We start from the raw sequence: 27143 nt of genomic DNA, 5'->3' as shown, positions 1-27143 counted from the left end.
AGACATTAACCAATTCTGTACATGGTAAAGTAAATATTCCCAATAGATGGATAAAATGTAACTGGTGTTATTTTCTAGGGCAAAAACTAAGTCTTTGTCCTCAAGGTTACAGCAGAAAGTAAATGATGCATATCAGTGCTTGCAGCAAACAAACTGGGTGACACACAAGGTTTTTTTAAAATGTAATGTTTTAGTAAAAGCTCTTAAAAACCATTTCCCTTCCATATCTTTTTCCAACTGCAACAGCCAGTGTATTTGGTTATTTTTGCCCCACTGGTGCTCTGAGGTCCTGGCTGTCATTGGGAAACTGTCTGGAATGAGCAAAGTGTGACTCATGTAATGGGAAACCAGGCAAGAAGGGAGGGTTTAATCTTCTTGATTGTTGTAAATCTAGTTTCTAGAGAATAACTTCAAAACCGAAGCTTGTCCTTTGATGTTTCTGAAGATCTTATAGTATGACCAAGCATCAGCTCTTGTATTGCTGTGCTCGATTTGTTCTCAGGATGGGTCACTTGCATGATTGTGTGTTAATTTTTAGTAGCAGAGTGCAGACAAATGATTGTCACTGAATGTGATGTGATTTTTTTCACATTTTCAGGTGTCCATTAGCAGTTGTCTTTGCCGAACATTGCCTCTTCCTCCAGAGCTGGTAGAATGTGTGATGAGAGAGGTCCTCAACCCTTGTAGTGCTCTATCATCTATTTCACCTTCATTTATTAAATAACAGCAGCTTTTAAAGTGTTTCAAGTTTACCCAGTTGATTTGGTACTGAAACAGGTGAGGAAGTCTTACCTAAGCTGTTCTACCAGCTTTGCTCTGAAAGCATTAACCTCAGGCAGAGAAGCTGTGATAAATGGTGGGAAACTGTAACACACACTACATCTAGAGACTTCTCTGCAGATAAACTTTCGCTAGAGCTGTAGATTTGGTTGATTTCCAGAAGTGCTAAGATCCAAAACATGTTGAAACGGAAAGAATCTTGTAATGAGACTGGAAACAATTAATGAAAAATCCTGTAAATGGAGTTCAGTTCAAAAATGTTTTTGGCGGCTTTGAAAGCAAGTTGCTTACTTTACTAATAGAGCAGAGAAGTCATAAAAATGGTTGTGAAGAGAAAGGATATCCCACACTTTTCAAAGAAATACACACTTGTATTTTCTTCTTTTGCTGCTTACTCCTGAAACAGATTTTTACATTTCCATGAAAAGTAACATCTTATCAAGTAGATAGCATGTTCTGATATTTCAGATACTTTATTTAATTGCCAAAATCATATGATGCTTCCTTCTGTGTCCTGCAGTTGAACTTTGCCCTTACCAGAGCACTGTTTCCACTTTATAGAACCACAGATAAAAGTTTGAAGTGGAAATTAAATTATTTTTTTTACATAATGATAGTTAATAGTTTTCCGCATAGTAACTTTGCTTTCATATTCCTTTCAATTCAGATTAAATGGTTATTTGCAACGTAAAATGTCCATTATAAATTGGCAGATTAAATTCAGGAATCCCTGTGTGAAATTCCATGGTTTATGCACGAGAGTTTCACATAATTATCTGGTTAATTTGAATTAATAATTTGCTATGATCTCCTTTTTTTTTATGCTTATTCTGCCCTCCAAAGAGGTCATAGAATTTCAGAACTTGGAAATAATTTTTTCCTAAAAAAATAAATTACCTACAAACTTCTAAAACCTGATCTCTTGAGTGCAGAGCTGCTGTACATGAACTTGTTTATTGGGCATTGCTTTCTTGGTTTTGGGTTGCTTACTGTCACTATACACAGTCAGGCAGACTTAGTAGAATTTAAAACATTACCATTTTTGTGAAGGCTATTTATCTTTTTTGCTGATAAAAAAGATTTCCAGTTTATTTTTAAGCCACTGATATGTAGACAAGATATTTACAAAACCATCAGAGAATTTGACAACAATCTCTGACTGCACGCAGTCATACTAACTTCCTGCATTATTGCTTACCTTTACATTTTCTTTAGAAATGGTGCTTTTATTCTGCTGCTTTTACTTTTAATATTGGGGATTCTGTTGCCCCATCGGTGCTCACAAGGAAAATAATATATATTCCTCCTATTACTCAATAGCTTAATCCTTAAAGTGTTTGCCTGTGAATGAGGGAAAATTAAATAAAGAGTTTCTCAATCCCCTTCTCACCAGGCTGGGTGCAAGACCATGCTTCTCTCTCCCTTTGAATCTGCATTGCTGTGCAAAGTATAATGCAGTACTCCTGGAACCAGGCCAGATGGAAGCTAAAGGCTGGCACTGCGTGGCTTCCTACAGCCTGTGGAGCAACGTTGGAGCAGCACTGCTGTTGTGGGGTGAAGAGACTGTGGACACTCTTTGCATCCAAAGATATATACCTTGGTGTCTGACCCATCAGAGCATGCAAGCCTGGCCCAGACTACTATAAGAAGGTGAAGGAGGTGTTTGGATGGGTGTGTTGTATGTCTTGACTCTGAAAACACATGCTGCTCCCCAGCCTTGGTCAATATGGCAAGGTTTTGTAATGGACACAGAGTTAGAGGTGGGAAGAGCATGGGGCTTGAGTCAACTCATGGTTGGATAGGCAAGGGCCACAGAAGCTGCTGGGGATGCAGCAAGATGAAACACAGCAAAATGAGCTCAAGTTATAATTGGTCTGGGCAAGATCAACAAGAGGATCATCAGAGGCAAAGGTTAGACTTCAGTCAGTTCAGGAAGTTTTACTGATTGGAACCCTGTGAGCAAGGACCACACAAAGACATATCTGATTAATTTCACCAGCTCTTGCTGCCTTAAATCTGACGGGCAAATACTTTTAGGGGAAAATAGGGTTAACATATTTATGCAGCATAAACTTTGTTTGTTCCTCTGAGGAAAAACTCTGTGGGAATTTCTCTGCTTGCAGCCAGCATGTGTACTGCTGTGCAGTGCAATTTACAGTGAGACTAGCAGTATTCCAGTTATAGCTGACCCCAGAAGTCTAATCTTTTGCTAAACAATTTGAAGTGTTTTCTTCCTAAATGCTAACTCAAATGTTTACTGTCTACATAAAACTGCTAATGGTAGGACTGCTAAGTGCAAGTGGGATACATGAGGCTTAAATTGCAGAGTATGACTCAAGAGGAGAGTACAGGGAGTCTGGGTGGGGGCTGAAGGAGGTACTGGATAATGACAGAACAGAACGTAAAGGTGCGTGTATGCAAGAGAAAAAACCTGGGGCTTTGCTGAGTTTCCAGTTTTGGTCCAGGTTGAAATGCAGAAGACCTGTTTGAGTCATGCAACGTGGAGCCAGATTTTTGGCTCTCAGTGAAATAACGTTGGTGGCCTATATGGAAATATAGATGGATTCATCTCAGGAACCCCCAGGGACATGGTAGGTGCATGTGGTTCTGGCACTTGCAGCCACTGAGCAGGAAGAGCAACGGTACTGAGCAGCCAGTGGCTGGGGAATACAGTGCAGTGTGGGATGCCCAGCAAGCCTTTTGATCAGCGCATGGGACTTGGCAATCTTGAGGCTCACTCTTGCCAAGAGTTGGATTTGTGAAGAGATTCTGTAACGTGCAGCCATTCCTTCGGGGTATATGATTGAAGTTCACAGCAGTTACCTGTAAAATTTGCTAAATCCAACCACTGTCTCCTGCTCCACCCCCATCAGCACCTGCCATCCCACACTACATTACATGTACATTAGTATGCCTGTTTAAAACTTTGCTGTGTATCAGTGATTCTATTTGAAATGTAATGAGCACCCAATTGTAGCATGTAACAGCATCCTTCATTCGCACAACTCTTTTTTTGATCCAAAGGTTAGAGCATTTAAAATAAAATCAAGGAAACACAGTGCTCATGGACTGAGGCAATTGGATTCCTCTGGAACAATATGAAACAAGACTTAACAACAAACTACTGAGTGGTATCACCATGTCAATGGGTTACTTTCTTCCCAACTTCTGGCAAAGGAGGAATAATTGCCACAAAGAACTTCTTGCTTTATTCTCGGGGATGAGATACAAAAGATTTAGATGCTATGTCTCTGCTTTCACTGATGTTATTAATTGGTTTTGAGACACATCCTCATTTTGTCACTTCTAAAGGTGAAGGCTGTTCTGTGTTTTGTTAATGATGACAGCACTGCTGAGAAAAAGGAAGGTCTAAAATATTTAACTTTAAGAACATGACAGATTAAATAACCTGGGGGGTCCTAATAAGCATCATTCACAATGTAGGAGATGACAAGGTGAAATTTCGAAGATGACATTTTGTCACTTGTGGTAGTCACTTAAACTGACAAAAGCTATACATTCTGCTCTGCAGCTTCTTTACTCTAATTGGGCCAATTTTACTATCATGCTATTATCCTGCAGAGCAGAACTGGTGACAAACAAAGAAGCTTTTGTGTCTCAGTCGAATATTTTTTCATGAGCTCAAGAAATATCTTGCCAAAAAAGAATGAAAATTGTCCCTACATTTTGCGACTGGCCAGAAGCCCAAGGCTCATGTCTGTCTGCAAAATGTCTCGTCTGTATTTTTAGTTCCTGCTTGCTCATCATGACGTCTTGCAGAAAGGGCCAGAAGTCAGAGGAACTATAATCACATTGGGATTTTTCCTGATACATGTTGCAATAACTTACCTTGGGACATGGCAGAGGAAAAAGAGGCTAAACTTCCATTCCCTCCCTCTTGCAGTCTGCTTTAATTTAACCTTATTTTCTATTACATACCAGCACATGTTAATTCCTTTTAAGTATATAATAACAATACAAGACTTGATTGTGTTAGCACATGCTGCTTTGTAGATAATGGGAAAACTTAATCCATTTTAGAAATGTCTGAACTTTGGAAAAAAATTATCATCAACAGCTACGTGAAGAGTAGCAAGGAAGTGATTCTGTAAGCTGTTAATATAGTGTGAAATACTGAAACAATCCATTTTGTTAAGACTAAAAACATCTTATTTATGACCATTCAAAAACTTTGGACAAAAAATACGTTTAGTAACACACATGTGTTAACATGGAATAAAATTACACTAGAGTGTAGCATGGAGTGTATGTGGAGTGGACATATATCCAGCTCATCTAAAATACAGTCATTTCATGGAAGCGTTAAGCTGTTAAAATGTATTGCTATCAAGAAAAAGTTGTTTGTTACAATAAATGTTGTTTTTCTGCATGACAGAAGTAGGAAAACGTCATTATTAATACTGTCCATGCCTCAGACAAAGATAGCCTTTGTTTTTGTCCACTAACTGAGATGTTTATATTAATTGTTTTGGACAAACTAAAATTGGAAAACTGGAGGTAAATATTTCTCTCAATCCTTTAGCACATTTAAGTCTTCAGGGTTCAAATTAGGTGGTGGTGGTGGTGGTGCTGGTATGTAGTTAGTCAGCATTATGTAAGTCATCAAAATATTACGGTGGTGTCTCTTTTGGCTGAAGATTTACATGTTTTCCCGGATTTTCCCTCTTGCACTTTATCTACACATGTTACAATTCCTAGAGTCATAGTCATAGATTAGTTTGAGTTGGAAAAGGCCTTTAAATACCATCTAGTTCATCCTCCCTGCAATGAGCAGGGACATCTTCAACCAGATGAGGTTGCTCAGAGCTACATCCAACCTAACCTTGAATATTTCCAAGGCATCTAACACCTCTCTGGAAAACTTCTTCCAGTGTTTCACCTTCCTCACTGTAAAAAATTCCTTCCTTACATCTAGTCTGAATTTGCCCTCTTTAGGTTTAAAACCATTAACCTTTGTCCTTTTGCAACAGACCCTACTAAAAAGTCTGTCCCCATCTTTCTTATAAACCAACTCTAAGTTCTAGAAGGCTGTAACAAGGTCTCCCCAGAGCCTTCTCTTCTCCAAGCTAAACAGCCCCAACTCTCTCAGCCTTTCTTTATAGGAACATATTTCATGCCTCCAACCATTTTTGTGTTCCTCCTCTGGACCCTTTCTAACAGGCCCATACCTTTCCTATGCTGATGACCCCAGACCTGGATGCAGTATTTCAGGTAAGGTCTCAGAGCAGAGCAGAGTCATCTCCCTCAACCTGCTGGCCACAGTCCCTTTTTATGCAGCCCAGGATGTATTTGACACCACTCAGATTGGTGTTGTCTGCAAACTTGCTGAGAGAGCACTTGATCCCACTGTTTGTGACATTGATATTAAACACTACTGTTCCCTCCTCTGAGGGTCACCCCTCACCAACAATCTCCACACCACAGTCAATCTGGACATTGAAGCAGATTATCATTTACCAGCTCCTGACTTTAGTGAGAGTTGTTTTGTTAGCTAAGAATTCTTACATCTCATTTCCAGGTACCTAGCTGTCACTTTTGGCATCTTGAAATACCAAGTCAAATCTGCCTCCTTTTTGTTGCATGAAGTTTGCAGCTTCCACATGAAGTATGCTCATTTCCAACTCTGCAGCTACATGGTAGTCATGTAGCCCTAGCTGAACTGAGCGTCCATCATACTGTTGACCCACCTGAGCCACCAGTGCTGCTTCTCAGGGCACAACTCCTGCTACAGCATCAGTGCTACTCCACTGCTCCATGGCCTCCTTCAAGTCCACCTGCTCTGCCTTTCTGGCTGTGTCCAGACCAACAGCCACAGCTCTCATTCTTGTCCACACCCTAAATTCTGCTATCCCCAAATCCTGCTGCCCTGTGTCCCAGTCCACTAATCCTGCTCTCTACCCTTCCTCACCAGTCCTGTCTTTACCTCACTCTTATTTCCATCTGTATCTGACTACTGCAGCTTCACCTCTCTTTCTTCCAAGGCTCCTTAATGCTCTCCAAGGAAGGCTGAAAGTCTCAGCAGGTTTATCTCTTCCTCTTAGGCCAGCATCCTTTCATTCTCTCTCAGGAATGGAGATGTGTCCTGTCCTGGACTTCTTACAGAAAAGCCACAATAAACTGCTGAAACCTGAAAGAAATGATGCCATTCTCACAGGATAAGCTCTAGTTTCTACTGGAAAACCCTGGTGAATGCTACTTATTGTGCAAGAAGTGCACCAGCAACATTCATGAAATGCATTATGAAGGAGTCTGCATCTAGTAGCATATGTTCTGACAGAATTCTTCCAAGTGATACAGGACTTAAAGAAAGGTCTTAAATGGGACTGACACAAAGCAATATAGTAATTATTTGGCAGTGCATAATATCTTTATTTAGAACAATAAAGTATATGTATATAATGTAAATTCCAAATTTGAACTGATATAAAAAAGGATGTGGGAAAACATCTATCTTCAAGAGGACACATATGTACACACATCACATTTTATAAACTTTGTTGATTACCTTCAGTCAGAATGTAACTATGCAAAACTGTGCTGACAGTTACATTTAAATAAATGAATTTGCCCGTGATGCAACCAGCAAATGCCTGTGTCTCTGTCACTAAAGAGTCTGAAGTTTCCGTGTTCCATCAATTTGATAACATAATAGCAACATGTCACCATTACTGTAGATCTGCGTTTAAGGCAGTTGAATCAGATTCCTGAATTGAAGAATGTTGGATAATTTTTAAATGTAAATCTAACTCAAAATATCAGTATTTTATATATACAGTTAGATTTTCAATTTAGTAGTTGTACTGTGTGTACTGAACAGTTTCAGCATATTACAAAGAGAGAGCAACAGAGAAAACAGAGCTGGTGAAGATGAGAACCTAAAAAAATGTGCAGGTTGTACACACACTCCATAGTTAAGCACATTTGTAGTCAAGCACATTTTATAAGAAAGCTTATAAAATGACCTTGTGATGAAATAAGTACCATTAATTCATTCAAGTAAACACAAACCTAAACAGAGTTACTCAGCATATCACTATCTGTTTTTTTTTTCCTCACAAGGCCCTTAATAATTGCATGCAAAAGTGAACTATTTCAAAGGCAACTTAAAAATGTTGTTTCTCACCACAGATATCCAAAAGCCAAATTTGGCTGACTTTTGTATAAAAAAAATACAACACCCATTTTCCCCCAATTTCATTTTAAGAGGAAGGGTGTTAGTTTTCCAACTGTGTTAATGCGTAGGCTCTGTCTACCCAAAAAGAAGACTGAAAAACTGATCACTCTCCAGAAGTTAAACAGCTTACAATGGAATACAGAGACAATTAAAAGTCTATTTCTGCCACCCCAACTCCCACTGAACAGTAACTTTTTCTATTTACATTTATTTCAAAGATGTCTCACAAGTCAGTTGTCTTTCAAAATGTCACTATGTCCAAAGTAAAGATCTCCTCAGTGGCCACAGAAAGTTTCCAATAAATTCACAATCCCATTTCCAATGCCATGCTATCTACTGTATCTACAGAATGTCTAGAAGTGTCCTGCTTTGCAAGAGGACTGAGAACATCTGATGTTATGTTCAGATCTCTCAAAAGGAGTTGCAGAGAATGGGAAAACAATAAGGTCGAACAACAGTTCTGCTACTCCATGTGTCAAATGACTTTGGTGCATATTCAAAGAACAAAGTTTGTGATGTGAAGGTGGAAAGTTTGTACATAAATTTTCTTTCTATTCTCATATAGCCTTAAATTTCCCTTGCTCCACAGAAAGATTAAAGCATCTGACATTATTTGAAAGTGATTTAGCTACTTTTTTGAGATATTGCTCTTGGAAGGTGAATATTTTGTCAAATCTGTGTTTAATGCATGTTTCAATTCATAGCTGATATTTTCTGTAGTATTGAATAGTAGACTAAGAAGCCTAAAATATTGCACATTTTGAATATCAAAGTATAATTTGGGGCACACCAATGTGCAACATCATTGTGTATTTGATTTTCTGGACAGAATGCATTTAGGAACAAGAACATTAATAAATACAAGATTATTGTTTGACTGAATCTAAGAAAATTTTTTTAAAACTTCAAATGTATAAGCTTGCCTTAATATCATATTGTATGAAGTATTTAAGGTTTTTGTACAATGTGTAAGGATAACTGCTTCTGGACACTTCCATTCAGTCAAAACTAAAACACAGTTATTCTCTACATTACCAATAAGGTGCAAATTTCCATCAAATAGGTCATACTGACATTTTTTTTAGGATAACTCTTAAATAGGTTTGAAACTCAGAGTCTGAGGGCCTTGTGAGTAAAGAACGACACAATGTCAAAGGAAACTTAATCGCAGATGGGGAATTCTGTTATTTGAGGAATGCACTTGCTTTTTAGATGTGATGAACAATCTTGATTATTAATTGGATGAGTTCTACAGGAGCATCTTTCTGAATAATCATGAAGCTTCTCACACTAAGCTTCTTTTGATCTTGTCTAAGAGAAGTTCCTCAGATGATGCAAAGTTCTGTTATACTTAATGGAATTATGTGAATTTATACCAGCTGAGTAGGACTTGAGGACCCTTTTCTGACATCCAGGAAGCGCAAAAAGGGCCCGAGTATAAATAAAAATTCCACATGATCAAATCCTTGCATCAGTAAATTCATGAGAAGTTTTAACAATGATCTCATAGAGTAAAAATTCCACGCAGAGTGGCTATATGCACACATCAGCTCTGTCATCAAACATGGTAAGGTTCTGAGGTTTTGTCTTTTTAATAAGACAGTTTTACCAATAATACACACACACTCACACACGCACACACACATACATGCACACATACGTATGTATTATATGTATGACATATTCTTTTTATGCATGGTTCTCAGAAAATTCAGCAGATGAAAAAAATTCCACAGAACTCTTAAAAACTTTAGTGACTATACATTTTAAAGAGAACTCAAACTTTATGCAAAACATTAAAAGGGATTTTTTTTTTTAATTTCTTAAGTAGGTTAAACTAGAACTCTTGCTGACCTGGTCAATTTGATAACAGATGACAGTTTGACATCTGAAGTGAGCCTTTACCTTTTGGGAGTAAACCCCCCTAATACCGATAAATAATCACAACCATTATTCGGAAAGAGCCAAGATGAAAAGATGCACAACTACACTTGTAACTTTTACCATGGTATTTTTAGGATTTACTTGAAAATACATGTCTGTACATCAGTCCTGTACATATTCCATTGATGCTATAACAGCAACAGATGCAGAAGACAAGTGAGAAACAAAGCCTTTCTCTTTTGTTTCAAAAGAATTAACCTTCAAGAGTGGAGAATGCCAGGATATTAAAGCTTACTTATCACTTAAAACACAATGCAAACATTAATTATAGCTGATGTAAGTAAAAGCTAAATACACTCTCAGTATCTTTCAGATTTCCTACTCTAGACATTTAAAGACAAAGTATCAATGGCATATATCATCAGAATTTAAAACACATTTCACGGATTTGTCTTTATTCTGATGTTTGAACGTAATTCAGACTCTTTACTTTCCCTTAGCATGGCTGGAAATTTCACCAGTGTTCACATCCCCAGCAGTTACTCTGAATGCTTCGAAGCTCTATGAGTTACATTCACCTCTTGTTTACTTTGTCTTCATCCAGTATTTGCTTCTCCTGAACAGAGACCATCAATGCTGATAAATTCTTGAGGCTTTCTGGGGTGGGCAACCAGCCACCTGGCACCCGACAGAGACCACATGTTGCTGTACACACGACCTTTGCCAGGCATAAACACAGCTCCTTATAAGTAAAAGTCTAGAACTCTAGTTCATGGTATGACCTTACTTTCAAGTTTTATATACAATATCGAACAGTATGTTATCTGTATCCATTTCTGCATTTTCTGTCAGTTCAGAGATCTCCATCTGAAGACATCAGTGTAAGGTAGAGGACACAAAATTTAAATAAGGGTGGAAAGGTATTTACGACTTGCAATGATTATACATAGTTGGAGGCATTTGAAAGATGCTTTTTGTTCAGGACATACTTTGTTTGCCAGAGTCAGATGAAAGTATTAATGCAATTAGAAATCCTCAAATGTCACACAAGGTAGATATTCATATAAGAGACAGTCCTGCTAAGTGCACACTCTTCTTTAATTGTTCAATTCACTGTTGGTTTCACAGTAACAAACACAAATTGTCCTCGTTTCTATATCATGTCTACGAAGTCATGGGCAGCAACAACAGATGCAGACTCAGTCTGTCACTCCAGAAGGAATACGAATGTGCTTAAAGCTGCTTCATTTATGAAGCGAACATGGAACTGTTACCTGCTTGAAGAGAAAAACAGAAACTGATTTTGCTGATTAGTCTTCCTCCCTGTATAACTCACAGACATATAACAGAGACATTTTTTCCTTATAATTTTGGAACTAGATACATTTAATGACACTTGTATAGACATTTCTTTACTCAGAAAGAAAAATGTTATAAGATATACTTTCCTGGTCAAGAACACCCTTGCCTTCAAAAGCTCATCGAAGTCATCTAACGTGATGAAACAACCGTCATGGTTTTACAGAAGTGTTGTTTGTGCATTTTGGTATTGGCAATCTCTGGCAGCAAACTTCCCTTTGAAGTCATCTTGGACAAGTCAATACCAAACTGAGTTTACATGTTTGGAAAAATTGAATGACTTGTCCAATGCAGCGACAATTTACCTTCTCACTAAGCAGGTGTTAGAACAAAGCAGCTAAGGAGTCTGAAACTCACTCAGGTTGTAGCTAACATGATCACATCAAACACCTGAGAGTAACCGCTACAGGACGAATTGCAAAATCTGGATTGCCTGTTTACTTTTGCATTGCTCTTTCCACTCGTGATATAAAATGAACCATTCAGTGCTGCCTGAATCTTCCAGACTCTTTCATAGATGCCATGGGTTAAGAACAGCACAGTTCCTGTGGTAAGAAGCCTCTTGCCAGAGAAGCACACCATTTTGCAGAGGACAGCTGTGACTGAGAAACCTCACTTACCTTTGCTGTTCACTCTTGCATACTAAAGCAAGAATGATGCATCTGATGAGGCTACAGAGACTGCAAACTGTGCTGACCAAGCAACAATTAATAAAAGCTCAGCTCTGCTTGACCTGTTCTCCTACGCTCACCTGCTACTTTTAGCAGATTGTGTTTTTAGTTCACATTGCTTCCAAACTGCTGTAGGACAACAGCTGAAGGCTTCTCCATCAGCTCTTGAGCCAAAAAGGAGTAGCAGTAGCTGTACTTCACTTTGGAATTCTTGTACATTTCATTTTGAAGCATTCGAGTTAAAAGTCAAGTGTCTAAATTAATGGTACAGGATTAATTAAAGTAGTTGCTAAAGATCTTATGCACAAATCAAGGCTACTGATAGCAAGATATTTTTTTTTTCCCAAAATGGACTGCTGAATTGCAGAAACTGAAAGTAATTAAGTCTATGGTAAGACTGTTACCAGAAAAACTTACCAGTACATGAAACAGTAACAGTGTTGAGGGAAAAAAAGCAACAGCTACACTTGTAGATGTTTCTTTTCTTTTTGCTGCAACATACTGGGGGAAAAAAAAGGTACTTTATTACTATAATACTAGTTTTTTAATTCCAATAGAATAGCAGGATCTGTAAGTTAGTTAAAATAAAAGGGAACCCAAAGTATTATAATTTATGTTTGCTATTAGTTCTTTCTATTTGTAGATGAATATTCCAAATTTCTCAGGAAGAAATTTCTACTACTCATCTGTGCCATATATGCCAGCACATATGCCACATATTTAAGAAGACATCTGATGGAGAACACAGTCTGTCTAAATTTCCTGCTAAGGTCCTCTCCTGCATTTAACTAATTTTTTTCCTCTTTTCTTCATATAAAACAGTATTTTATATTTCCTGTGATGTTTAAAGGAAGATGTATGTTCCATTTCACAGGATTTAATATCTGTGAGGATGAGATGCAGAATGAGTTACTCATAGCAACTAATATACTTGGTGAATATACAGTCTTTCATTCTATATACTGTACATGAAGTAAATTTGTTTTAAGGATTTATTATTTTAGCAAGCCTAAACACTGAAAATTTCAGCTGTGACCAAACTGCTAGACCAGAACTTTGCCTGTTTCTGCATTCAATAGCGGGCAGCGCCGGACATTTCACAGTGTGAGAGGACTACAGTATGTCTCCTTCTACCAACCGCATCAGATCTTTCCATAAGTCCCTCATAGTTAAAATCTGACAAAACATCATGAAATATGAAGTTAAACAGTACTCTCAAAATGCTATAGCATGAATATCCCTAAGTCCTTTTCTGAATTTCACAGAATTCTTTGCCCAAGTCATATCTAAGGAACTTCAAAGTCTTTAATTGTTATTTCTAAGGTATATTTGATTGGCTGAGTTACACAGAACTTCTGTTTAAAAGTCAGATAAAGCCATGTTTAAGTATGAGTTTAACTATGAACAGAGCCTTGAATCGTTTCAGGATGACTGTAGGAAGTGATTAGGATTTTAATGAGTCCTCATCAACTTTCTACAAGCACAGAAAAAAAACCCTGGAAAACATAGTACCCTGGGGAATACAAAAAAGTAAAAGAACACAAAAAATGCTAATGTAAAAAGTATTTAAAAGGATTTAGGAACACAACCAGGAAGACACTGCTTTCTATTTATTTCCATAATATCAGCCTAGCTTTACACTGTAGTGTCAGCCTAGCTTTACACCACACAGCAAATGACAACATTCATTTCATTTTGTTGCTTCCCCTATAGGTCTCAGCAATCCTTTCTCACAGTGGGAGTAAGGACAGACAAAGTAAAGGTAATGTCTTCTTTATAAAATTTTGTAAGCAGAAATATTCTCCATATCAATTTCTATATTTACACCAGAAGGTCCTTTAAAGGGCACACCCTAAGCACATATTTTACCTCTGCAGCAAGACCCCATGTTTGCAGGTTTTTTGCGTTTGTCATAGAGCTAGAGAGTAACAGGAAGTAGCTCTCAAAGATAAAATCATATTTTCAAATGTAAATATCAAGTGAAATGCTATACCTTATCTCATTTTCCTCTTGACAGTCATGACACTGTGTAGTTTCAACACTTTCTGGTCTGGGTTCGGGATGTGTTTTCTAGGAAGAAAATGCATTAAACATAAATATTCTAAAGCTTTCTCTAGTAACTCCCTAAACAATTGCAGTATGTTTCAATTTGCTTCATATTTTCAGTATCAAAGTCAGCTTGCACAATGCAGGTCAAATCTTGTCCTCTAAAATACATCTGCTACTGATATAATTTTACTATTGAAGTCTTTGTATTGTAGGGGCAAAAGCAAAAAAAAATCTATTCCCAATATACAATAGGAGAAGTGGAGAATTGGGTGAATCCCACATTGTACCTTGCAGAATATACCACCTAAGGAGTCTTTCTGCTGTGCCTTTTGCAACTGGACATGCCTGTCTCGTATTGGCCTTTTTAGCCACCAGCGCGCTTGTAACAAACGTGGGTAGAGCCCTCCCCAAATCTTCGTTCACAAATCCCAGCCATGAAGAGTTTCCAATTAGACAGCGATCATGCTGATAAGACAGGATTTGCACTTTGACAGTGGAATTCAAGAATTTGACATCTGCATTTTATTTACATCTGCATTCCACAGTTCAGTGAAAATCAGAAGAGCTGTCTCTTGTTTTCAAACGCAGAATGGTTCTGTTCTTTCCACCTCCCCCTAGCTAAGAAATGTAGTATCACTAGGTAAACAATTAAATGTAGTATTTCTTACCTTCCAGTATATGGCTCCCAAAATAAAGCCAATAAGAAGAGACAGCAATGATGTCAATGCTATGCTGATCCCTTGCAGGCTGGAGCTGCTAATGAAGCCAAGTGCTTCTTCTGTAATTAAAGATACTCTGTTAGTGAAGGCAGATTTATAGAAGAAAACTATCTTCAGGGCAACACTATTAGCAAGAGCACTTTCAAGCACCACCTACATAACAGCATCTTAAATAGCAGAACAGATACTTCAAAGTGCTATGTACATGAAGAGCACTTCATACAAAATCTTACAGGAAGTTTTTGACCACAAGGATGCTTCACCCAATTCTGAAATAACTGTGTTGAAAAGTACCAACACTAATTCTCTTTCTGTCACTTGTAGAGAATTCTCTCTTTCCCACACTTCAAAGTTTTGGATTTATTAATTCTTGGAGGTCTTATCTTGAAACACAAAGTAATTATTTGGAAAACAATATATGTTAATTTGTGCATTTTCCTAAGTTCCATCAGAGACCTCCCACTGACTGCAGAGACACTTTTCCTTGCCACTAATGAATGACCAACATGAGGTCACTTGAGGGTGGTTAATTTAACAAAAGCCTGACCATTTCTAACATCTTCTTGGAAAGGTGCCACTGACTTCAGTAACCTTGGTACCTTGAGGTCTAGCTGTGTGCTATTTGGTTATAACCATTTCTTGATAGCTTTTAACATTTTAAACAGAAGAGCACCAATCCTAGTCTTTCCATTCCCCTCACAGGAAGCTGCATGCATGCTGAGACTAAAATTTGGCCCTGCAGTTATTTAATGAAGAGCAGGATGTGAAAAGTCCTAGAGAGTCACCTGGGGATTCTCCTTCTGAAATGCAAAGTGAACCATAGCAGACTGTTAGTTTAGACACCATCCACCCCATTTTTTTTCATTTTAAGATTGGGAGTCTGCAGTTCCAGTGGTGGATATATTGTCAGATTACAGGAAAAGAACCAAACTGTAAGCACTGGAAAAGCATAGCTGATTGGATACACGGAAAGGAAAATGAACTGACAGCACTCCACATTTGTGCAACTGATGCAAACACAAATGTCTAAACACATACAGTATGATATACTGGGTCAAACAATGTGTTTAGTACATTACTAAACAGCTTCCAAAAAACACTTCGGTTTAGAAAGGAGCATTCTTACAATTATCTAATAATTCATTTTCAACTTTCTGAGATTTTATGGTTGACATTTTGTAAATTTTAGACAAATATCCTTTTAATCCCTGAAATTCAGCTGTGTTTTCTAGGCTCAACGTAGACAGAACTAAAAAGTAAGACAGCATAAAGTCTGTATCTTATACATTCATACAATACATAGCTCTCTGTATCTCATACACTGTTTACAAAGTATAGGTTCTGACTGTAGTGGCTTGAATTTCACTTAAATCTGGTAAGACTCAGCACACTAAAAGGAAGCATCAGTCAAGCAGAACCAATACTAGCTTACCGTGAAAGAAATCTGTCTACAGAGGAGAAGGGAAAGATAGCAGATAAAGTTCTACAGAGGTGAACATCAACTGAAAAAGAGAGGCTATTGATTAATCTGCCTCTGCCTGCTCAGAAATTAAAGCCAAGGTCAGAAAATAACTGGGGGGACATATCTTTTCTAACTTTTTCTCCCAGATTAGGCACAGAGGATGTTTGCTTGCAGAACTGATCTTCAGAAAAACTGGGTAAACTCAAGTGGGGTACAGCTAACCTGAACAACTCAAAAAAGCCTTCCTGTCATTACTTTATCTGAACTGTATTCTCAGAAGAAAATTTCTACATTGCTGTTGTGATCTAGGCAAGAAAAGTATAACCCTCATTTGCTTAATGCCATTCCTCCCAGTGAGAGACTGCTGAGTTACACAACTAAATTATGTAAATTGTATGGAGATGGTCATGTTTTCCAGATTCTAACCTGCAAACTTCAGAAAAAAATCAAGAAGTGAAATAAAAACCAAAGGAAATACTCTTCAGGTCATTTAGAAAATAATGTATTTGATAACGTTATGGTAGAGTGTATAACCTCAAAAACCCTCTGCCTACCTGCAATGCTGGGCAGCATGTCATGGCAAGTATGCTGTTTTCTAAATGAACTTCTAGAGAAACGTTCTGTATGCAGGGTAACCAGTGATAGTTTAGCACCTTTGTTTTTAACAGTATTTTTCACAAACTTAATGGAATATTACACAACAGAAGAGACCCTTTAAAATGAGGTATCTAAAACAGAAAAAAAAATCTGATTTTTGAGAACTTATCTCCAATATAGATGATTTCTGCATCATCTATGGAAAACTGAAAGGAATTCATAATAAGCTTTCCATGTGGGGACCTGTAACCCAGAAACAGAGCCTAAATACAGTCCCATTGTGACATCCTTCCCAGTCCACCTTCTAAAAATGACAATAGATTTATTTTTTTCATGACTTGATATATCACGTATGAATTAATTTGAAAATTAAGTAACCTTTAACTACCTTAAAAAGCAAACAACAACAGATTATTTAATTTTACACTGAAGTCCTGAAAAAAGTCTCTTGAAAGATCTAGGGAGAATGAAATGAGTTATGACAGGTTCCTTCATTGTCTTTTATTTATATTAATATCTAAAACAGAACAGGTTGGAAATTCTCTGTCTGGAGAACTTCACGGAGACTTGTGTCCTAATGAAGAAAAGGGAGATAAGGAAAGCAAATTGGCTACCATTAAGTTTTTGTTCCTTTCATAGGGACCATTTCCTCTGTTAGAAACTTTAGAGCTCTACATAGAAAGATTCTGACTCCCATCAGTTGTAAAGACAGAGCAGGAAAAGGAATAGGAGGAAACCAGGTGTAACAGGAACTCTGTGAACTCTTTGGGCAATACCAGAGAAGGTGCTGGCTTTGCAGTTAGTATATTATCTATTTTAAACAGACTCTATCCAGCAAAGTAGAAAAGGGGAGTGGATGCAGGCCACCACCTCTCAGAGCTCTCACTCTGCATCTCATGGAAGATACCCTAAGGAGTCGAGCTCAATTGATGCTGATTTATGCATAGTCTTCATGGACATTGGGATGTTCAAGCCGTGAACAAAATATATTTACATCAAAAGCCACTCAGCTACACAACGAAGTTACTGAGCTGCTTCCTACTTGAGCCATATGTGATTATGATTCAAAGCACTGACTTGATTTTTTTTTTGCCATATATGTCTCAAAGGAATTTTCAGTTTACCTCTGCTCAGCTCCAACACAATTACCACAAGATCTTATCTGTAAAAATGCAGAGCAGCTCTCACCTGTTCATTAGGGTTTTCCATTAACTATGAAGTTGGAACAAAGGAACAAAGGCACAGAAGGCAACACCAATTGCATTAAGCCACGGGTGAACATTTTCAAATTGTAGTGCAATTACTGAATTAAACTATGGTATTCTTCGCTTAATTAAAAAAGGAGACCTTGTTCCTAAAAGCAATCATAGAGATCTCTGTGTTTACACATTCTTTGAGCTTCTTGGTACTGAATAACAAAGCTAAATTATTATGAGAAAATTATAGGAAAAAATAGAAGAAGGAACTACTGAACTTTTCTTGAAAATATAAAGAACATCATGGCATTAAATTGAGGAATAAATGTTAGTAGCAGCTACTAAATTCAAGTTTGATCAGAGCAATATGAGATTAATCTTATGGGGAAAAAAATAAAAGACTACTATTTAGTGTTTTGTTCAACTACTGAAAGAAGAGATCAGGACTCAAGTCTTCCTATCCTAACACTTGTTCTTCACACAGGAACCATCTCATCTGAATTCTCTAGACTATGTGAGGTATAATGATCCAGAGAAATACCAGCAAGACTGGGACTTAAACAGTTAAATGGAATTTCAATTGGACTACAGTCATGGAACACAAAGACTAAAAAACCAAGCCTCTTTAAATAAATTGGGAATGCTGGTGGTGGTGTCTTGAGAATTCTATGGAGGAAAAGATGGAGTGGGAACATGTCACAAATCTACATTCAATAATACAGGAATGAAAACAACACTACTGCCATTCAAAAAAAAAAATAGAATAGCATAATTGTTCTATTTTACATTTAGTTGGGCTAAGATTTTTGGTGTAGATTTAGTTAAGATTCTACTATATTATCATACTTTAGTTTTATTGTCGTGTAAAAACAATGGAGTCGTGAAACATGGCTCTTTCAACAAAAGTAGGAACAAGATTAAAACACATAATTTAGCTTATTTATATACAATTTATATGATAATTATTTCACAAATTATTTTATTAGATGATGCACTTCAGATTTGTCTAAGTTGAATTTAGAATGAGGAGCAGTCCAAGTCATCTGACTACACAGATTTTATTAATAAATTCAAAATTTATTATTAATCTGGAGGGGTTCTTTTGCAAACAATGAATGTTTCTAAATGCTTTAGAAACTATTAAACTAAAAAATAGCTCAGTTTAAAACTATTTAAAATTAAAGAGAGTTATTTTTTTAAAAAATTACTGCAGTTTATGTCTGAAGATGTTTTTTTCAGGCCTCCTCTCTTCTCTAAATGTTTTCATTTTCGAAATTTGAATCTAGTGGTGCTGTCCTGAAAACAGTACTGAAGCCAGGGCACCCTGGGCTAGGGAGTTCTCACATGGGAAATAATAAGGTTTATTCATTGTTGTTCCTTCCAAGAAGATAAGGATTAACTAAAACCAAAACTTCCTCAGCAATAAAGTCAAGACAAAACTAAAATCAGTACTGAAGGCCATTTCAGGGAGTAAAACGGAGATGCCAATAAAGATTTCGCAGCTCTCTCCCTGCAAAAAACTCCAAACAAATAACTGTAGTCTAACCAGTCAGTATTCAAGTTAATGTAATTTAATCTGATTATGAGTTCAAACTGACCCCAGCCCCAGACACGCAGTCCTCATGTCATTTCTACATAAGGCTGTTAACTGATATCCAATTTTCCAATAAATTGCTTAAGGGAATGATAATCAGTTAAAACACACCTGTACAGCATATGGCAGCCAAGCAATTTCTTTGACTTACTGCATTATTTTAATTAGGATTTTTTCCTACTTGATTATCAGTTCCAATTATAAAACAAGATTAATAATCCTGCTTCTGTGCTCTCCTCCACAGTACAGACACAGGTGCCACACTTCACTGCACTGCCCAGCATCCCGCCTGATATTATACTGGGTCCAAATCCTTTTATCTGAACTGCTCCTGTAATCTCTCTGTCTGTCTTTTGGCTCCTTGATCCATTCCCATTGCTTCAGGCTGTGGCTGAGTATTTTTCCTCTAGCAGTGACAGCAAAAATTATCACATGTTCAGACCCGAGAGAGAAACAGGTATGCATTCTTTAATCCCCTCCTGGTGCCTCACAGTTGGCCTTGAGCTCAGTAAGTTGCTTGCTGAGGTCACAGCTCTGCGACCTCTTGGCAGGGAACCTATGGCAGGGAGGCTTCTCTTTTCCAGAGAGTTAGGCTAGCAGCCAGGAGTTGAGGGTGGTTTTTTATTCCAGCCTTCTACTCTAAGAGTTCTGGGATATGATGACTTAAGACCTTCTCTTAATTAGAAAGCAATCAGGAAGGGCTTCAAATCTGATAGCCTCTGTGAACCAGCTAAGAGATAGCATGCATGGTGCCAAAAGCCTAGAGAGTAGATTGCACATTCCCAAGAGAAGGAGCATGAGCAGAAACTCAGGCTTAGTAGTATCTGTCCCACCAACAGGACAGATTAGGCTGCCAACAGGCTGTGTCCAACAGGCTACATTAGGCTGCCTCCTTGCACACGATTTCTTATGCACAGGGATTACCAGCCATACGCTTCACCATCGCACATTATGATAACATAGATGTTTGTGAAGTGAAAACTGGAAATTGTGAAGAGAGACAGACACACAATGTTATCCTCACGCGTCTGGGAAACAGGAACAAGGAAACAATAGCATGATTGAGCTTTGATCACCATTTCAGAAACCTCTAAGGAAAATCCCCTTCTTTTGTTCACATGGGAAGCTCCAGAGATTATTCACCTTGTTGTACATGATGTCACTAAAAGCCCCTGAAATTTCACTGTTTCCTCTCACCTCAGATTCCTACACCCCTTCTGACCTCACGATGGGTAACGCTGAAGCTCTTACATCAACAGTTCTGGGCTCTCTTATCTGTCAGTGACCAGTCATATAATACAGTGACTAAGATGAGAAACGTGGAGATGATTATGCAAGAGAGAAAACTACAGCCTGCCAAAAGCGTAGTGGCTTTGTCATTGACCCCAACCGAAAGCACACTGATTGTGGAGGCAGCCCTACTGCAACTACAGCTAGCAAACATGGAGACTGTCTTCAGGTCTGGTGTAAAACCAGATTGACATTACTACCAAAATGCAATGTACAGGCAATCTCTTTGTCCATATGAGTATCCTCAGCTGATTTATAATAGCTATTCTGTTCACTTGGAGCAACTTCCTTTTCAGAGAGTTAAAATGAAGTGTCTGGGACAGTCAAATTTGCTGAGGCCACGTGACTAGTGAGACCTCACAACAGCCAAAACAAAGAGGCCTGTCCTCTCCAAGCTATAGAGAGCTGTCACATCATTGTAACTCGATAGCATCTATACATTTTGGTTAGATAAGTTCATTGCATTTCAATATGACAGCTGAGAAACACATGGTACACTATTAGGATCATGTAACTTCCCATTAATTTGCACAATTAATGACATTCTTTTCCTCTGAGCTCTCATAAAAATCAGCTACTAGAACAAAATGGAGACACATATATTCAATCACTTGTACTTACTGTTACTGCTAGTGCTACTGCCAATGCTGTCATTCCTAAGGGAGCTGGCAGCAACAGGAGGAAACAAAAATGTTTTTGTGACAGCGACTCTGGAATCTAAATAGAAAATGAGTGTGTCAGCATTATGAAACTTAAAATACAGTTCCCTCTATATAAGATGATGGGCTATAGGGCTACTCTGATGTGGTTATAGGGCTGTTTTTCAAAATTGGATGTTTATAAAGCGGATTAAGCAAAAAAAGGCAGTTTCATTAAGAAGCAGTAGTGTCTACACACTGAGATGCTGCTGAATAGCTAATCTGGAAAAGCAATTGCTGCAAACAAGCTTTTAGGTTATGGCACTGATCTACTAGTGGTGTAACTGTGCAACTGGATATGTTGCCTTAATTAAAAAGCTAATAGCTGTCACTAGAGACAGTAAAAGAAAAGATAATGAAAAACTTCCGTTTACTGGAAGGATGAGAAAAAAATTCAGGAGCCTAACTTGAGCTTATTAAAATTTTTAAATGAAATAAACATGGCCCTTTTCAGTAGAGGGGAGATGAATATGAAGATGACTTGAGGTTGCTGCAATTTGCAGCTTGTCCTGTCTTCCTGTCCTTTCAGTAGTGCAATCTTAGGCTCTTTGCTGCCTTATAAAAACTAAATAGAGCATTAAAAGAAGATAAGAGCAATGTAAAAAGACAATCCAGGATATATTTGGAATGAAAAGAAGCAGAGCGATGCACTGTGAGGTTATTTGGATTATATCAAGGAATGATGTCTCTAGGAATGATGACACTAGTTTTTCTGTCACATAGAATTTGCCTTCAAACAGAAATACAACCTTCAGTGTCAGTAGTAATTCTAACCTGCAGTAAAAAAGGTGACATGGAGGTACAGTATCAGAACCTTAGTATCTCTGAAATTCAAGGAAAATCACCCATTTATATCTACTTAAATTCTTTTCCCCAAAACAAGAGCCATCTTACCATTCTCTGGTGTTTCTACTGTTGAAGGCAGAATGCAGTCATTCTTATCCAGTGTGTCTGCAAACTCCTTGTAGACCTCAATGGTACTATTAAAGTGCCTAAAAAAATCCTCAGGAATGAAGCGACCTTCTTCATAAAGGTGACCATTTTCTTTTACAAAATCCTAGTATAAAATACAGAATTCAGCTTGAAAGAAGGTCAAGAGAGATGCTCATTTCAATATCTCAACAGATGATAAAAATATCCCATGATGACACAAAACAGTTTAAATTTTTAACCTGCAGAAGACCAGATTGGCTGTGTACAATCTTCATAAAACATATAAGTCTTCTGATCTGAGGATTTCAAATTAGCTTTGCAAATAGAAATTAATTATTAATGTAGCGTTGTAAAATTGCTAAGGAATGAAAGACAGTCTCCCATCCTACATTGAAAATGAAGAGATGCTTTTTTAATTCCACTCACTTAAAAAAATACCTTGATTTCACATTACTTTGCAATGTTTCACATGATTCTTTTAATCTGAACACATGAAACCAACGCAGTCATTGGTATTGTCATTAAGAGAACAGGGAACAGAATACAATAGCTGAAATACACCACTGCACAGAGGCAGGCTGAGATCCCTGATAATGTACCTAAAAATAAGAGCAGCACTATAAACAAGGAAGCCCAATCACTCTGAGGCCTAACAGACAAGTGTGTTATGCCACACTAAACAATAAGATTGAGATCTATGTTAAGATGATTGAGAGTTATTTTTTTTTCTTTTTCTTTTTACCTGATTCTGGCTTTCATAACAGCTGTTTCTTATGCCAGGAGGTCAAATTTGGCCTGGGATTAATCTGTACTCCCAAGAAGGAAGACAGCAGTAAGAATGTGGTTTAAATATGTCCTAAGGAAAACTTCCTGGTTTTGGTTCCAAAATTATTTTATATTTAATGCTGAAAGTACTAGACTAAAGATCATTTTTCTCTGAGGAAATCAATAGGTAGTTGTTTCTCTGAATTACAGGATATTTACTTTTCCATTCTACAAAATAAAATTCCTTTTCCCCAACCACATCCCGGCTGAGTACTTTGAATCATCAGGACAAAAATAAAAAATAAATAAAAATTATATATACATTGAAGATTTGACAGAATTCACTTTGAAATGGAAAGTAGGGAATGTCTAAATACTCTCACCAATGTAATGCAAATATATGACAAGGTTACACGGTTTTTCCTCTCTAAATGCACCTGAGTGTTTTAATTCATTTGATTCATTCTGAGTGTTGAAAAGGTACAATTACAACAGCTAAGAATTTAGTTGACAAAAATAAACATATATGGAAGATGAAATCCTTGCTCTAAAGAACATGATAGATTTTGCCTGTTTTAATCAGTGGAAAAAAACTTCAACTACTGAACTTACTTTTAATTACTGGTTACAGATATATAAGGGACTAGAAAATTAATTTCTCCCCCCCCCCTTCACACAAGAGAATCATCTGTCTCTTGAGTGAGACACCTGGAATCCTTCCAGCTGCTGTAGGAATCCAGAAACACATGGAATGGGCTGATATGCTATGGTCTTTGCTTTGCCTTTGTATAAAAAAGTTCATTAAACCATGGCGAAGCTTACAGAGCTTCACATACAAAGAATATATTAATAGGTTCAACCATATCATCTTTAAATTTACATTAAGATCACTAGCAAAATGAATCATTCAAGCTGGGTGCACAAGGAAGATATCTGCTCATTTCAAACAGTCCAGGATGAATGAATTATCCTAAATATGATGGTCACATTTTTGACTATTTAAATAACTGTATACAAGTCATTTTATACACTGTAATTCCCTGTAAGCCATTTTTGTTCAAGCAAGAGATAACATCTAGCCAATGTTAGAACAGTGTAAACTGTTTCTAAACAAAGTAGGGTTTCAGAGGTACAGGAATAGAAATGAGAACAAATCTAAGGAAGCTTTGGACATTTTTAAACTACTACTGAGTACTGCATAACAGAAAGTAAGAATAAAAATATCCAGTATAAAAGCAAAAACTCTGTGTAAGATTACCTTGTTTTTATCAAAAGCAAGGCATGCCATAAGATCATTAATTATCCTTGTGAGATTATTGATGATTGAATAGTTGCTTAAAACATCTGACATATCTGAAATATCTGAAAATTTCTGGAGAAGATTATGTAGACTCCTTGAAAATTCAGGCACCATCAAATGCAACCAACAGTGATCAGGCTGTCAGGGGAAAAAAAGAGAAACAGAGGTAGATTAAATATCAGACTTTTGTAAAAACTGGTTAAGCAGCTCAATGTGCAAAAGTAGATTAGACTGGTCTTTCCAATTTAAATTATCTCAAGAATCTAAATTAAAATTATTCTTCTTTAGTGTGGCCAACTTTCTCTTCAGTCCTTTTGGTCAAATTTCTATTCTCACTGATACTGACATATTTATGATTGTCTGTTAAATGACATCTCTTCATTAAAATTCTTAATGAGTGCCGAGTATCAGTCTGTTAAGAATTTGAGCCTTGGGACATGTTACTATGAACCCTAATCCATGGTTTCATTAACCTATTTATTTTATTCAAACACCTACTGCTTTAACAATTCTTTAAACCAATATCAGTTTTCATTTTATTATTGTTACCTTACATGACTCAGTTAACCCCAAAGATCCTTGATTTAAATTTCTTCTTGGGAAGGTTTCCATAAATATTTTGCATGAAATCCTTGTGTGATTTCATGCACCTTTAAACTAGTTAGCTTAGTTAATTTCTTCTCTTCAGCTTTTTCACTAAATGCCGTTACTGGGAACAGTTTCTAGATCTAAACAGTTTCTAGATCTTTTTTTCCCTGACAAAAGGGTTTCAATGACAAAAGCGTTCTGTGCAGCCTGTTGCTGTGTGTGCCACTGGAATAGAGTTCAAATCCTTTCACTGACACCTATGCAATTAGTTTGCAGAAAAAGTTTGTACAGCTGTTCACATGACTGAAACCTTGTAATTCATCTTGCTGTCTTAGAGGGAGTCATTAACTTCTTTTACTTAGATTTACATAACAGTAGGCAAATAGATAAAACAGTGGCCCAGCCCTGGAAAACACCTAAGTCAATATGATCAGCAAAAATACAGGTAATGCACTAGTCACACTGCAACTCTTATCTGGAAATCCCTTCCCAATAAATGCTGAATTTTTACTGGTAAATGTTATGGGAATTTATTCCATATGTGAAGTTACTTTTTCCATTGTTGAAAATGTCTCAGGATCATTAAAGCCTTCCAGATACAAAAATCTTGGCCCAACAAAACCTAAGTACTCTCAGTATCACTAAACCAGTTTCCAACTGCTGCCCAGTGCATGGGCATCATCCACCGAATCCATCTCCTGCAATGCATAGCAAATGTTTGGTGATGTATACACTTCTAGGCTTAATTTCATTTTACTCAATTTCTTTAATAAACCCTCATACAGAATCTTTATTAAAAAAAAAATTATCCACAGGTGTTGTTCTGCTTTGATGTGTAAATGCTTTTGACAAGAAAAAAATACACTTCATGTTTTTGAAGAATAATCAGACTATTAGGCTTTCAGGCTTAGAGAACTAAATGTAAATACGTTGTTCAGCTCCATTTGACTTTCCACTTCTGTGTATGACTCTCTCACACAATGATAACAAGTGGAAAATCAGTGATACCACCTTCTGTAATTATGTCAACAATTACTTTTTCTTTAAGAATGAAACAAAAAGTGGAATGGATGGCATCTGGCCTAATTCAGCTTCCCTTTTTTCCTTCAAGCACAACAAGGTGAGGGGAGAGATAGAAGCAAATAAATCAGAGAAAGCTTGTTGAAACATACTCTGTTCAAGCAGCGTATGTTGTGCCAGGTCCCACTGCCACCACAAGAGAGACAGTGGATTTTTTTTCTTCTGCTTTGGTGTAGGAACACTGACACAGAACTACCGTGCTTCTCTGAACTGGAAACCCTTTTCCTCTGAGGTTTTGAGGGTGAGTATTCTCCTCTGGCAGGAACTAGAAGCTTGTTGCTTCTCCTAGTGAGCATTTGGCAATTCCAGCAGGGAGTCTATTTTGTTGCTCCCGCGGTTTAGCATGTGTGTGGGTGTCTCCTCTGAACTGTTCTCACCTACAAAGCTGTATTTCATGAGAGCTCTAAGTTTTCTTTTCACTAACATCAAGCTGTGCAATCACTTGCTACCTCAATACCTACCAAAATAAGGATGAAACTGCTCAAATTGAAAAATTTGATGTTGTTTGCTAGGAGAAATGGAGGTTTAACTCTCAATTTTTTGTGTAAACTTTGACCAAGATTTACATTTTAGGGCAATTGCAAATCTGACTTCTCTTTTACTTCCATGTAGCTCTCAGTTAGCTTTTACTTTCTTCACCTATGTAACAGTTTGAAGTTTATATCATCTTCTGAATTCAGCCCCTGCTGCTGTCATCTTTGCCTTTTAACCTGCAGGCTAGATTACACAGTTCACTCTATGGAAGACTACTTTTAAAGCCGCTCAGTTGCCTTGAGCTCGTGCATAATGCAACAACCCTTCTCATTAATGGATTGGTCAGTCTGTTCCTGTTACATGCACTACACTGGCTTCCTGTCTGCTTTGCATTTACCCTGCCTTTCTACCTCTAGTCATCTATATTTGAGACTTGCTACTTCGGGTACACTACCCCCTTTATGCATGCACAGAAGATTGAAATCTATTGAAAAAAAATTGCAGAGCAC

At 37.3% G+C, this 27143-nt stretch overlaps 1 protein-coding gene across 3 annotated transcripts in view; it reads right to left on the bottom strand.

The window, feature by feature from the left end:
- Positions 1 to 7146: 7146 nt before the first annotated feature.
- KITLG (KIT ligand) overlaps positions 7147 to 27143 on the bottom strand; it is a 57460-nt gene continuing 37463 nt past the window's right edge. The window contains exons 4-10 of one of the 3 annotated variants that reach the window (XM_027732938.2): positions 24451 to 24630; positions 22389 to 22551; positions 21418 to 21513; positions 14607 to 14716; positions 13883 to 13959; positions 12307 to 12390; positions 7147 to 11136 (exon numbers count right to left, since the gene is read on the bottom strand). In XM_027732938.2, coding sequence (XP_027588739.1) covers positions 12351 to 12390; positions 13883 to 13959; positions 14607 to 14716; positions 21418 to 21513; positions 22389 to 22551; positions 24451 to 24630 — 666 coding nt within the window. In that variant the 3' untranslated portion in view covers positions 7147 to 11136; positions 12307 to 12350. The remainder of the gene's footprint in view (positions 11137 to 12306; positions 12391 to 13882; positions 13960 to 14606; positions 14717 to 21417; positions 21514 to 22388; positions 22552 to 24450; positions 24631 to 27143) is intronic. The other 2 variants (XM_027732939.2, XM_039387294.1) reach the window with 2 other exon arrangements.

The sequence above is a fragment of the Pipra filicauda genome, unplaced genomic scaffold, assembly GCF_003945595.2.
Source record: "Pipra filicauda isolate LSUMZ 115617 unplaced genomic scaffold, ASM394559v2 scaffold54_size4384275_pilon, whole genome shotgun sequence".
NCBI lineage: Eukaryota > Metazoa > Chordata > Aves > Passeriformes > Pipridae > Pipra > Pipra filicauda.
The sequence above is the reverse complement of the archived record's forward strand: the minus strand, read 5'-3'. Positions and strand labels throughout refer to the sequence as shown.